The sequence below is a fragment of the Octopus bimaculoides genome, chromosome 2 (genome assembly GCF_001194135.2).
Source record: "Octopus bimaculoides isolate UCB-OBI-ISO-001 chromosome 2, ASM119413v2, whole genome shotgun sequence".
In the NCBI taxonomy this organism is placed as follows: Eukaryota; Metazoa; Mollusca; class Cephalopoda; order Octopoda; family Octopodidae; genus Octopus; species Octopus bimaculoides.
In genome coordinates this window covers 74991521-75004996 of record NC_068982.1, presented here as the reverse complement: position 1 = coordinate 75004996, position 13476 = coordinate 74991521, and the positions used below count along the sequence as shown (strand labels likewise).

The 13476-nt window shown below is 36.2% G+C and overlaps 1 protein-coding gene across 1 annotated transcript in view; it reads left to right on the top strand.

Annotated features, from left to right (window-relative positions):
• Nucleotides 1-13476, top strand: part of LOC106873354 (E3 ubiquitin-protein ligase NEDD4) — a 353166-nt gene that overhangs the window by 194169 nt on the left and 145521 nt on the right. Inside the window, exon 3 of the mRNA XM_052965854.1 lies at nt 11672-11757. Coding sequence (XP_052821814.1) covers nt 11672-11757 — 86 coding nt within the window. The remainder of the gene's footprint in view (nt 1-11671; nt 11758-13476) is intronic.

The following is a 13476-nucleotide window of genomic DNA, read 5'->3' as shown; positions in this document are numbered from 1 at the left end:
TGTTTCTTTCTTGGTTACTGAATATATATATATATATATAAAATGTTTCTTTCTTGGTTACTGAATATATATATATAATGTTTCTTTCTTGGTTACTGAATATATATATATAATGTTTCTTTCTTGGTTACTGAATATATATATATATAATGTTTCTTTCTTGGTTACTGAATATATATATATAATGTTTCTTTCTTGGTTACTGATCCACTCCACTAACAATAAAGTAGGAAACGAATATATGTCAATATTTTTTCATCCAGTAACCTCAATTATATTTTTACCTCGTGTCAATTTATCAGCTAGAAAAAGACCTTAGCATTAGCTTCCTCTTCGAATAGATACAAAGGTGATTAAGGCTGGAGATATGGTAATTATGATGAAATTTCAATTTTTCTTGTTTTTGCTTTATCCTGCAACAACAATAATAATAATTATTATTCTGTGTTGTATACATAACCTCTTGGCTGTTGGCATTTTTCTGTTTCAGCTATTAAGCTATTAAATATGAATGCGTATATATAACAAATTATTTATCGATTGTGAAATAGTTTTTGGTTTTCCGGATCATGTAATAATTATAGATTACTGTTATTTATGTGTGTTAATAAATATGTTGAAGGCTTGCTGATAGTAATAGTGTTGTTAATAATGGTTTTGCTTTAAGCTTTTGTTTTGAAACATACCGGCCGTGTTTTAATTTTCCCGTCATTTATCCAACACACACACTCACTAACATACACCAAAACATGCAGACATACTTAACATACGCGCATATACACAAACTCAGAGATAATCAAGCGGCTAGACACAAGCGCGCAGACATACATATTCGTATATACACACTCACGCACGCACATACACATAGGCAATCAAACTGCTACAGACGTTCATACATGCTTGCACACACACCATATAATTACCTATGAGCACGTGCTCACCAGGCACGAGATTCGAATTGTTTCTCCATGGAAACCGTGCGATCGCACAAATTTGACATTTAAAGAGAGAAGCATTTCAGAAAAATAAAACAGTTTACACATCAGCTTTCTCCTCCCACCACCTTTTCTGTAGTTCTGTTCCGTACTCTCCTGTATTTTCATCTTTCTTTTGACTGGTGCCGTAACAAATTAGCTTTTACTAAGAGGTTGCTAGCTCTTTAGTGAACTCTTCGCCATTTCTCTTAGAAAGGGATGCTGGTAGTGGACCTCAACGCCTCTTCTCATGGAACAGTATGTATATATATATATATATATATATATATATATATATATATATATATATATATATATATATAGCAGAGGTAAATAACATGGACCACACCCCATTTCGGTTTTTCTTTTTTTTTGTTTTCTTTTTCTACAGAAACCCACCTTTTCGACTGCGGAGATTCTGAATCTACTAAGAAAATCGGCATTTCAAAATTTTAATATAAATACCTATGGGCCGCAGAAACCCGCGATATACTGAGGAGTCTGCAATATAAATTAACCAGAAAAATCCGCGATGTGCTGAGGACGCGATAGGTGAACCGCTATAAGTGTCTTCAACTGCTATATACTTGAGCGGACCAAAGCCTCAGGAATGGTTCTGTTAGATGGAAACTAAAAGCAGCCTGATATATGTGTGTGTGTTTGTACTGTCTTACCTTGACATCATGTGATAGTTTTAAACAAGTGTCAGTCTCATAGATGAGGTGTCATTCATTTTCAGTCCTCCATGAAAACATGTTAGGCCAATGGGGAAATATTAACTTGCTTGGAAACATGTGAGGGTTGATGACAGGAAGGACATCTGACTATTGAAAATGTGCTTGAAGATTTCAGCCTGACCCAGGCAAGCACGGATAAGATGATGATCATGATTGTATGTGTGTGTGTGTATAGTTGTTGGTATTAGGAAGGGCATTCAGCTGTAGAAACCATGCCAGATCAGATTGGAACCTGGTGCAGCCCCCAGCTTACCAGTTTTCAGTCAAACTGTCCAACCCATGCCAGTATGGAAAATGGATGTTAAATGATGATGTATGTATCAGAGACATAGCCAGGTTCTATAGTTCAGTAGGGGTGAACACATTAAAAAAAAAAAGGCACCATGATGCATACCAAACAATTATTAACTCATTCCTCATATTACATGAAAATATTTCATTAGTTATAATACATGTAATTGTATTCTACATTCATTAATTTCATGTTTCAGTAGCAATATCATTATGCATGAAACTCACGGCTAATGATATAGGTAACCAAAGAGTTAAAAGAAATTATTGAAAAGGTACTAATTTTGAAAAATGCGCTTGTGGGGAGCAGTCACTCCTCTTGTTCCCCCCCCCCCCAATTAGCTATGCCACACTCACATACACACACACACACATGCATCTATCTTCTATTATGCTCACCTTCTTGCTTCCTGAGAGTTTGCTCTAGCATCCCATCACTACTTTCCTCTTTCTCCTTCAGCCATGCATCTCCTCCTCCATAGCATCTCTTGTGCTTGTCCCGCTATCATACTTTAGCCCAGGGATTCTCAACCATTTTTCATCTATGGACCCCTTTGATTCCTATTTAATTCTGGTGGACCCCATAGCTATTTGATGTTTAAAAACTAGTTTTATAGAAACTTCTTTCAAAATTCCTATTTTGTTTTCTACACTTGTGTAGGTTGAACTGTGTAAAATGCTAGAGAAAGAAACCTAGCTGTTTCTTGCAATACATACCTCTACATACATCTAAAGAAAAATTTTGTCAGGGGCCCTTAAAATACTATTGTGGTTCATTTTGTTGCATGGACCCCTGTTGAGAACCACTGCTTTAGCTTTTCAGCATCTGGTATAAAGCCACCCACCTCCACCTTCCAAATACTTCCTCTTAGAAGTGGGAACTTTTTTCCTTTCTTTTTCCTCTATTCTTTTCTGTCTCGCAAGATTCATGGCAACCTCACTAGTTCCTGTGACACATAAAAATCACTCACTACAGTCTATAAAGTAGTTGATATTAGGAAGAGCATCCAGCTGTTGAAGCCATGCTAAAGATGATATTGAAGTTTGATGCTGTACTTCAGTTTGCCAGTTCCCTTGCAAACTGTCCTTTCCATGTCAGGAAGGAAAGTAGACATTAAATGATGATATATTACTTGTTTCAATCAGTGAAAGGTGTAGTACTTTTAAGTCTCGTTCTTATTCTGTCTTTCTCTTTTGCTGAACCACCAAGTTATGGGAATATAATGAAACCAACACAAATTGTCAAGCAGTGGAGGGACAAACACCAAGACACACAGACACCCACACATATAAGAGTGAAAGGGAAAAAGAAGAATCAACCCAACACTTTACTTATTGACATATAGGGGTAATGTCTACATTGAAATTCTTAATTTTTAAGAAATCAATATCCAACTATTTCAGAAGTTACCAACCAACCAACCAATTTATAACAAATGGTGAGCATGTATGTGCATTGGACATTTGTAATCTCATAAATCTACCGTTTGTAAATTAACAATGTAATTAACCAATTATGCAATATCCAATACTACATTCACTACACAACAATGAAATTCCTTTAGAAGAAACGTCAAAAAGTTGGTAATTCGTGAGCAGAACAAAACTCAGGAGTTAACAATTGAAAATCTAACAGAAAGACGCCTCCATTGTTTATTGTTGGAACATTATAATTATTCAAATAAGCAGGCAGTTCTTGTTATTTTAGGTCTGTTAGGATTGTTTATTGCACTTGTAGCAGAGTGCTGATTTGATATGTCCTCCCCTCACCACCTCAATCTGTTTCCAAAATTATGTTATCATCATTAGTGTATGAGTTTAAAAATGGTATATCCAAACATTTGTGATTTTCATTAGAGTTCTCCTGTTTTGATGGTGCTTGGCCTAGTGGTTAGGGTATCACAGATTCATGATCAAAAGATTATGGTTTGAATTCCTGGATTGAGCTGTGCTTTGTGTCCTTGACAAAAGCACTCCATTTCATGTTGTTCCAGTTCACTCAGCTGTGAATGAGTAATCTTGAGATGGATTAGTGTCCTTTTTAGGGAGAGATGTTGTGATCTCTTATAAACCATGGAAACTGGGTAAGCAGTTGTGAAAGCCCAAAGACTCAAGACAGTAATGTTTAAGAGTTGCTGATGATATCTTGTCTTGGGATAAATTGTTTGTTGTTGAGACTGTTACACCATGTAAGATAAATTGTTTTTGAGGCTGCATCATGTCTCCCTGTTGCAAACTGAATTAGATGACAGTATGTGTTAAACTAATGGGATTTACTAATGGCTCTGCGCGACCACACTGGCTTTACAGTGATTGGTGAGTGAGGTGACCTCTCTAGTGTTGGTACCATGAAAGTTCACCCAGTACACACTATAAAGTTGTCAAACGAGCAGAGAAACTATAGGATCATGAGGTCCTTTTTAGTTATCCTGTCTTGTTGAGGACTATTCAACTTCTCTAGTGTTGGTGCCATGATAAAAATTCCACTCTGTAAAGTGGTTGGCAAATGAAGAGAGAAAGCATGAAACTGTGCTGTCTTTTTAGTCTTGTATCAACAAAAACTAGTTGACTTCTTTAGTGTTGGTGCCAGGAAAAAAGTATCTGCAGTACATGTTGTGAAGTGGTTAGTAAATGGGCAGAGAAATCATTGGATTGTGAAGTCCTTTTGGTCTTGTCTTGACAAAAAACTAGTTGGCCTCTTTGGTGTTGGTGCCAAGAGAAAAGGACACCCAGTTTGTGCTGTACAATAGTCAGTAATAGGGAGAGTATCCAACTGTAGAACTCTAGTCAAATGACATATATGAGCACCAGTCAGTTAGTAACAGTCTCTGGGCACCAATCTGTTAGTAACTGTCTATGAGCATCAGGGTATTATAAAATGGCCCAGACCATGGCAACCCATCCAACCCTCACTTTGGTATGGAAAACAGACGTAAAATAATGATGATGAAGAGACATTTCTTAACTTCAAACTTTTTTGTGTGTGATAAATAATCTAGTGCTTCCAGTGTTGAACAGTTTGCAAACTTAAACATTTTGTTTTGAGATGCTTGCATCTTTAACCCTCTTCATAACAACTAACCTGAGATCATGTGTTGTATGAAATAAAATTTAAACTTTGTTTTAAAGTGATCATTGTCATCATCATCATCATTTAACATGTGTTTTTCGTGCTGGCATGGGTTGCAGGTTTGACAGGTTTCGAGGCTGCATCAAGTTCCAGTGTCGGCTTTGGCATTGTTTTAAACTTGGTACTTATTTTATCAATCTCTTTTGCTGAACTGCTAAGTTATAAGGATCTAAACACACCAACATTGGTTGTCAAGCAGTGGTAGGAGATACACACACACACACACACAACTGGCTTCTTTCAGTGTCTGTCAACCAAATCCACTCACGAGGTTTTGGTCAGTCTGAGGCTCATTCAACAGAAGAGAGTTGATCCATATTAATGACATTGTTGGTGATAGTAACTTCTAAAGTGTGGAAATTATAATATTTCTTCAAACAATCAATATTCAACCATATTGCATTCATTTTTTATAATAAGTAACGACAAACACGTTGCGTGAGAATCTCATTTTATACATAATTCAGTGGTGAGAAATTAACATAATAGGACAATTATAGAAAATCCAATATTACAGAGTTCCATAATAAAGTATACATTGGAGTCACAAATGGTTGAAATATCATCCATGTAATTCATATGCTTAGTAGTACAATTGTTTGAAAGCGTTGTTAGCAGAATAATAAATGGGATGGGTGGCCATATTGTAAATAGATTTTGTTTTGGCTGTGAATGATTTAATACAGGTAAAATATATTTGTGGTTGTCAGATGTGATTCAAAATGATTTAGATGGATTCTATGCTCTTTAATATAGTCCTTTATGAATCAAAGGGATCCTGACCACAAGTGTATTGTATCACCTGTAGCTATTTCTCCTACTCATCATGTAAGTTTCTAAAATAAAATGATGTGACCCAATTTGCCCTATACTAATAACACAAACTCTGTTGTTTCTTACTAGAATGTCAGTCCTCTGGAACCCCTCCCCACCACCACTTATGTTTTTACTGGAAAAGTTCAACAAGAACATTAACCATATTTACCTCAACGAATTCTCTGACCCATACCATCATCATCATCACTGATCAACGTCTGTTTTCCATGTTGGCATCGGTTTGACGGTTTGACTGAGGTCTGGAGAGCCAGCGGCTGCACCATGCTCCAATTTGGTCTGGCAGAATTTCTCACTCCAAGAGTGTAGTGGCTGCTTTTTACGTGCCACTGGCACAGGAGCCAGTAAGGTGGGCCTAGCAATGATCACGTTCGGATGGTGCTTTTTACATGCCATATAGTATGGAAAAGTGGACACTAAAACAATAATAATAATGATAATGGACACACACAAACACATTCCAAATCAGGGGTTCTCGGGTTGTTTTCCCATCCTACCCTTTCATTATATCTAGCAGTGTTGGTATATCCCGAGTGAAAAATATAATGTAAAATGGTTGGATATCATAGAACAGACAGGTTTTGGTTGTTTATCATGCTACAAAAATATTGTTCAAGTAACTTAGTTTGTATTATATCTATCCAGGTGGTAGTAAACTTCTTATATTGTTGGCCCCTTCATAGAACCATTGAAAACTTATTTCCCCCACCTATCATGTAAGTTTCTAAAATAAATTTAAAAGTTTGACTAATAAAAAAATTCTTTGATTCAAGAACCATAATTCCTTCATTCTTTTGTGTCAATACCAATTTTTAATCAAAAATATTTAAAGAAATATAAGGAAATTGATAAAGAACAATAAAAATTCTGTAAAATTATATTGATATATTTAATGTGAAATAAGTGTTTGGTGAATACTAGTTATTGCATCAATATTTGGCTGGAAATTACCCATGTTCTTTTGGATTCAGTTTGCTAATAATTCAGTACCCTTATTGCTCAAAATCATTTCAGGTGTTTATTGACCCCTTTAATCAGTAAACACTATGGATCCCCAATACTGACCACTTCATTTGACTGCCCCCTCTCCCCTCCTTAACCCATTGGTTGGATAATGGAGGTGACATTGGGTATTAAGTTTATGCATCTTATTCTGCTGTTGTTACTCTCATGTTGGCAACCATTTGGATGAGAAAGTGCATGGTATCATCATCATTTCATGTCCATTTTCCATGCTGACATGGGTTGAATGGTTTGACTGAAAACTGGTAAACTGGGGAGCTGCACCTGGTTTCAATCTGATTTGGCATGGTTTCTACAGTTGGATGCCCTTTCTAATGCCACCCACTCCAAAAGTGTAGTGGGTGTTATTTATGTGTCATCAGCATGTGTGCCAGTTACAAAACACTGACATTGGCCACAACTACGATCCCACTTGGCTTGACAGGTTTTCTCAAGCACAGTATTATTGCCAGTGGTCTTGGTCACTTGTCACTGCCTCCATGAGGCCCAAAGTTTGAAAGGTGATTCTTACATGCCAAGTATGTGACACTGGCATTGGCAGGAAATTCGAAGACCTCTTCCTAGTATTTATGCACTGCTAGAATGAAATGTGAGTAAAACCAGTCACCAAAGATATGCATGTTGAACTGCAATATCTTAGAATGGTAACAATGCACAGGCAACTGATGCATTTTATGTCTTACAAAACCAATGAACTTTGAAAATACATATTGTTTGACAGCAGCACTTTGAATTTAAATAGCTTGGATGTAGTTAGCATGGGATTGTTGCTGGATAACCAACTTTGTTACTACTTCCTTAGGATTTGTGTCTTTTACATCTTTCATAGCCTTCTATGCACCAACCAATAATGATCTAAAATTTGCATCAGTACTATGTCTTCTTAAAGAAGGCAGTGAGCTGGTAGAATTGTTAGCATGCCAGATGACATGCTTAGTGGTATTTTGTCTGTTTTCATGCTCTGAGTTCAAATTCCACTGAGGTTAGCTTTGTCTTTCACCCTTTCAGGGTTGATAAAATAAGTACCAGTTGAGTAATGGGGTACAATGTAATCGACTTACTCCCTTCTTTGAAATTGCAGGCCTTGTACCAAAGTTTGAAATCAATATTATATTTCAAAGAAAATGTAGTTAGTTTGTCCTTAGTCTTGCATATTCTTGAAATTGTCTGATTTTTAATGTCATACTTTTTCAGAAACTTTCGTCACTGCAACACAAGTATGAAACATCACTATAAGTTTGTTTCTGCTTCACAGATAGTATGACTGGCTTCTTCTGTAGATTATTGCACTCACTTGAAACTATGATGTTTTAAAATACAAGGTTGAAAGCTGCCTAGCCATTGAAATATCAATGAAAAATGCAGGGCAACACAATTTCAGTTGCATATGAAGATTATTATGTTAGCGTGTTCTGTGGTGCCATGCTGGCACAAGTATTGCTCAAAAGTAAACATTAAAAAGGAAAATCTAGGTGTTTCAGTCTGTTTTAATCTTTGTTTCTAGGTTTACATTAATAGATTTGAAAAGGCATATTATTTCAGTGTACCACATGAAGAGAATTATCACAAGGAAAATCAATCTCACTTGCTAACATCTATTTAAATTTATTTATGCATACATGAAAATGTATGCAAATACAAAAATGCAGTGTTTATTAGAGGGAATTGTGAAAATGAATAAGAAAGAATGAGTCTTAACTAATAGGTTGAATATTAAAAAAAATTTGAAGAGGAAAGGGGTTAATGAATTTGAACAGCTAAACTAAAGAGGCCAGTTTGTGGGAGGGGGAGTGTAGAATGCTAGAAAGAAAGAGTCTTTTCTTAGAGAGAGATGTAAAAGTGAATAAAAAAACTGGTGAAATGTCCTTATTTTTATCACTCTCCCATTATCTCGCCATCTATCCAGTATATATAATGCAACTAGCTGTGAGATGTGCAGTGCTATCGCAGAATAACTCTCACAATATTTCATAACAAGGGACAGAATAATGAGTTTTCTCATGGTTCATGACTATATTATTGAGTGAGAATGATATTTTTGATAGCTTTTACTATCTTTGATGGTTGTGCAGTGCTCACAGAGCACACCCAATATACACGACCCTACAACACTATTACTCAAAGATGGCGACAGAATTCAACACTGAATTTCGTTTAGTTTAACCGATATTCTGCATAACGATGGATGTTTTAATGAGAGTTGCATGATAGACGAACGAACGATAAAAAGGTGATGCAAGCGAACATATGGCTATGATGACAGTTCATATGTGGATGAAACGTCAGCAAGCTTGTGATGGAGAAAAAAAGGTGACTGTATTTTGAATGGACAAAATTTAGAGAGCAATTTAGCTGTTTCACTACAACAGTGTACACCTCTCAGACGCACTGTCTTCTACCATCCTATTCTGGCAGAAAGTCTGCTTTTACCTTCCGAGCTTTAACTGCGCTTAGGTCTTGTGAGAATTAACAGACAGCATTTGTTGTGTCGTAAACATGGCCAAACACACGCACACACATTCAATGACCCTGTCTTCAGTGGTGCATAGCTTTTATGTTTTTACTACTATTACTTGTTGTCTTGTCATTTGTCCAGGCAAGTGACACTAATTTACGATTACAACTCGTTATGTTACATCAGATAAAACTAGTGTGTATACTGAGATAGAATGACATTATGTATAGTGTTCACTAACTAACGTATATGAGTGTGTTCAGCAAAGCGGGCAAGATGCTGAACTTAGTGCATAAATATATGTATTTAGGTATACTCACTTGCACGTGCGCGCTGTGTAGGAAATAGCAACACAGACTGAAGCATGCATATACACCCAAAAATGCTAGTATATAAATACATACACGATGCATACACTCGTTTTACTTGTCATTTTCTCTCATATGTTTTTTGTACATTGTATGTTTCAAAAAAAGTTTTATGTATATGGATTAAATCTAAATTTAGATCTTTTTTGTAAAATGACATTTGAATTTTGTTTCATGACTAATTTTGGATTAGATTAAATGTAATTAATAGAGGTTCATTAGAATAAGAGAATGGTTATGAAAGAAGAATGCCACCACAATCACCCACACTTAAAAACAAAACAAAACAAATATGTATATTATATATATATATATATACACAGCGTCATACAAGGAGTGTAAATAGGAGTGTTATATATCTATATGTGTATATATATATATATATATATATATATATATATATATATAGATAGATATATAACACTCCTTGTATGACGCTGGCTTCTCCTAATAATAACCAATATCAACACTCTCACTTCTACCCCTCCACGCACTGTCAGTTCAATGCCCTGCCTTTTTCTCTCTACCTCCCTTTCTACAACCTTTCCCTCTCTTTCTGCCTTCATTTCTATAACTTTCTCCCTCTTTACATATGTCTTCTATTTTCAAAGCTGTCTCTTTCCTACTCTTTCTGTAACTATCTTTCTATAGATTCTTCCCTCTATCTCTGCCTCCTTTTTTTCATGGCTCTTCCTCTCTTTCACCCCCTTTCTATAGCTGTCTCCCTCTCTCACCTTCTTTCTATAGCTGTTTTTCTCTCATCTCATCTCTATAGTTCTGTGTAGTGCGCGTGTGTGTCATGCTCTCTCTCTCTTTCTCTCCCCTCTCTCTTCCCCTCTTTCTACAGCTGTCTTCTCACCCTCTTTCTATAACTGTCTTTCTCTCTCCGTCTCTCACTTCCTTTCTATAGCTGTTTTTGTCGCTCTCCCCTCTCTCACTCTCCCTCTCTGTTAGTGCTGCTATTTATCACCTCCCATCACGACTAACTCACACACTATCTCACGACTGTCTAACTGTTAACTTCGCTTGTTTATGGCTGCCCAAACTGAAATATACGGCTTGCAGGAAATCCCTGTAAGTAAACATGAACAATCAGCAGTTTTTTTTTTTTCACTTCACACCTTATTCATTTCTATGCATGCATTCAGTACATAACCAACACATCTATTTACGCCCTTTATGTATTATACGTCTGTACCACACTATATAACGTGTTTGGTGTAGAGATGTTGTGGCCTCCCTCTTTTGGTAATCATAATAATAAAAGGAAATATATATGTAAAGTTTAACTTTAAACAACAGCAACAATTAATTAACCATGGAAAAATTATGTATGACAACTTCAAAATGTCATATTAGAAATTATTTATATTGATTTTTCCACGATTTTCTCCCTCTTTCCATTCATCTGTCACTTCTTAAGCATCTGTAGCTATTGCGAATTTAATTTTGATGTTTGTCTATTATTTGTTTTGTTACCGCTGTTCTTGTGGTTCCTTCGACATGTGTCAAGTTTCGAAGTTTATAGAATGTGGTTCTCAGCATTCTCGTTCCTACATTGAAACCTTTAAATTCCTGTGCCATCTTTCTATAAATATCTCTAATTGTTGTCCTCGCCCTACACTTTACTTTATTGACTGTGGGGTGGGGAAATAATGGTTTGTAATTGTTTTTGTTGCTGCTCTTTACGTCCCGAGTTCAAATCCAGCCGAAGTATTTACCTTTATTCCCTCTGGATTTGATAAAACGCAGTATCAGTCAAATTCTGGGGTCGATGATATCGATGAACCCTTTAAAATTGCTGGCCTTGTGCCGCCTATTGTTGTTGTTGTTATTATTTAGTTATTTTTTGTTTGCAGAGCGACGTACCTGGAACTACTCAGATAATTCATGTAAAGATTATTGCTGGAGTTAATCTCGCGAAAAAGGATATATTCGGCGCTAGGTGAGTCGTTTACCCTTCCTCTTTTACCTATTTATTCTCTCCATCCAACGTTATCGAACACAACACACACACACACACACGTGTGTATGTGTGTGTGTGTGTGTGTAATAAATACATGTGTAATATGTATGTATGCATGTGTATGTGTGTGTGTAATAAATAATATAATATATACATATTAAACCGCGGTGCCCCAGCATGGCCGCAGCTCTGGAGCTGAAACTAATAAAAGATGTATGTGTGCGTGTGTAATGTGTGTGTATCTGTGCATGTGTATTGTGTGTATGTGTGTATTATGCATATAGTGTGTGCGTAATATGTCTCCAATAAGTCTGGCAGCTGGTTTATATCCCCCACCCCTCATCTGTTTCCCTCTCTTTCTCCTCCCTCACATCTTTTCTGAAGCGAGAGATGAGGCTTCCGTTTTCTCGCCACTGGAACTGACACAAAGTAATTGGACATTTTACTCCAAATACCATTCTGGGTCTACAATAAAAAGAACCATTTCCCCCTCCACCATCAACTGTTGTTCGGACACGCTTTTTTTTTTCCTTTTCCGTTGTCATTTTTCTTGTAAAAATGACATTTGTTCTGAGTGTGGCTTGCGGAGGCCATGTTTCTAGTCAAGAAGCTTTTCATGTAAACTCCACAATAACTTGGCCCACTAAATGAGTGGATATAGGGGCTATATACACATATATGTAACGTGTGTAAATATGTGTATGTATTCATTTCACTCATAGTTGTTGAAAGAAATGACAATAACAATTAGATGTTGAAGTTCTGATATTTTTTGCAAGTTTAATCAATAGTATGTGTGTGTATACATACGTAGTGTACGTGTATTCTCGTATCGTCACCGCTGAACTATAGGTTTATTATACATAACTAAGTAGTAGGAAAAATGGCATAACTACAGTTTAGCGCCCCCTCTTTGACTTTGCGTAAGTTTCTGAAAAATACTTATTTTAAACTAAATTTAGCAGAGAAACGTTTTTGAGTGTAGCTTTTGTTGATGTTGCAAACATAAACCTTTCCTCCACCTCCAAAAAAAAAAAAACGGAAACAAATAAAAACGTGAAAACTGCTAAGTTATGAAAATGGTCAATAACAGAATCAAAGTTAGTGGAAGAATGACTCCACCAAATTTCCTCCTTACGTGTTATCAACATAATCGTAATCTACTCGAAAAATTAAGAGGAAACAGATTTTGTCGGGTACTAAACTGTACGTATTGCCACGCAAAAAAAAAAACAAAAAACAATAAAAATACAATGACTGTCTCCGCTGTAGTAATTATGACAGGGCATTAATGACGTTTCTAGTGAAATACAAACAACCGAATAACTTAATGATCGAAATTCGCGTCTGTATTGTACACATTGATAAACCCTGGTGAAGTTTTTGTTTTGTTTTCTCTTCCAGTTGAAATCCGATCGTGTTGGTGCTACCTACATTCTTATCACATGCCAAAGTCTAACAACATCAAAAGCAGCAGCTCTCCCAGAGTCGAGTGTTTGCATCTGTGGTGTATATGTATGTGTGTTGCAAAATGTTACAACTATTTGGTACACTATAAACATTTCGGGGCTGTGTGTGTGTATATATATATAGGTTACCTGTTACTAGTTTCAGTCAAGGGCTGTGGCCACGCTGGGGCACCACGTGTATGTATATATGTGTGTGTGTGTGTGTGTGTACATATATATATATATATAT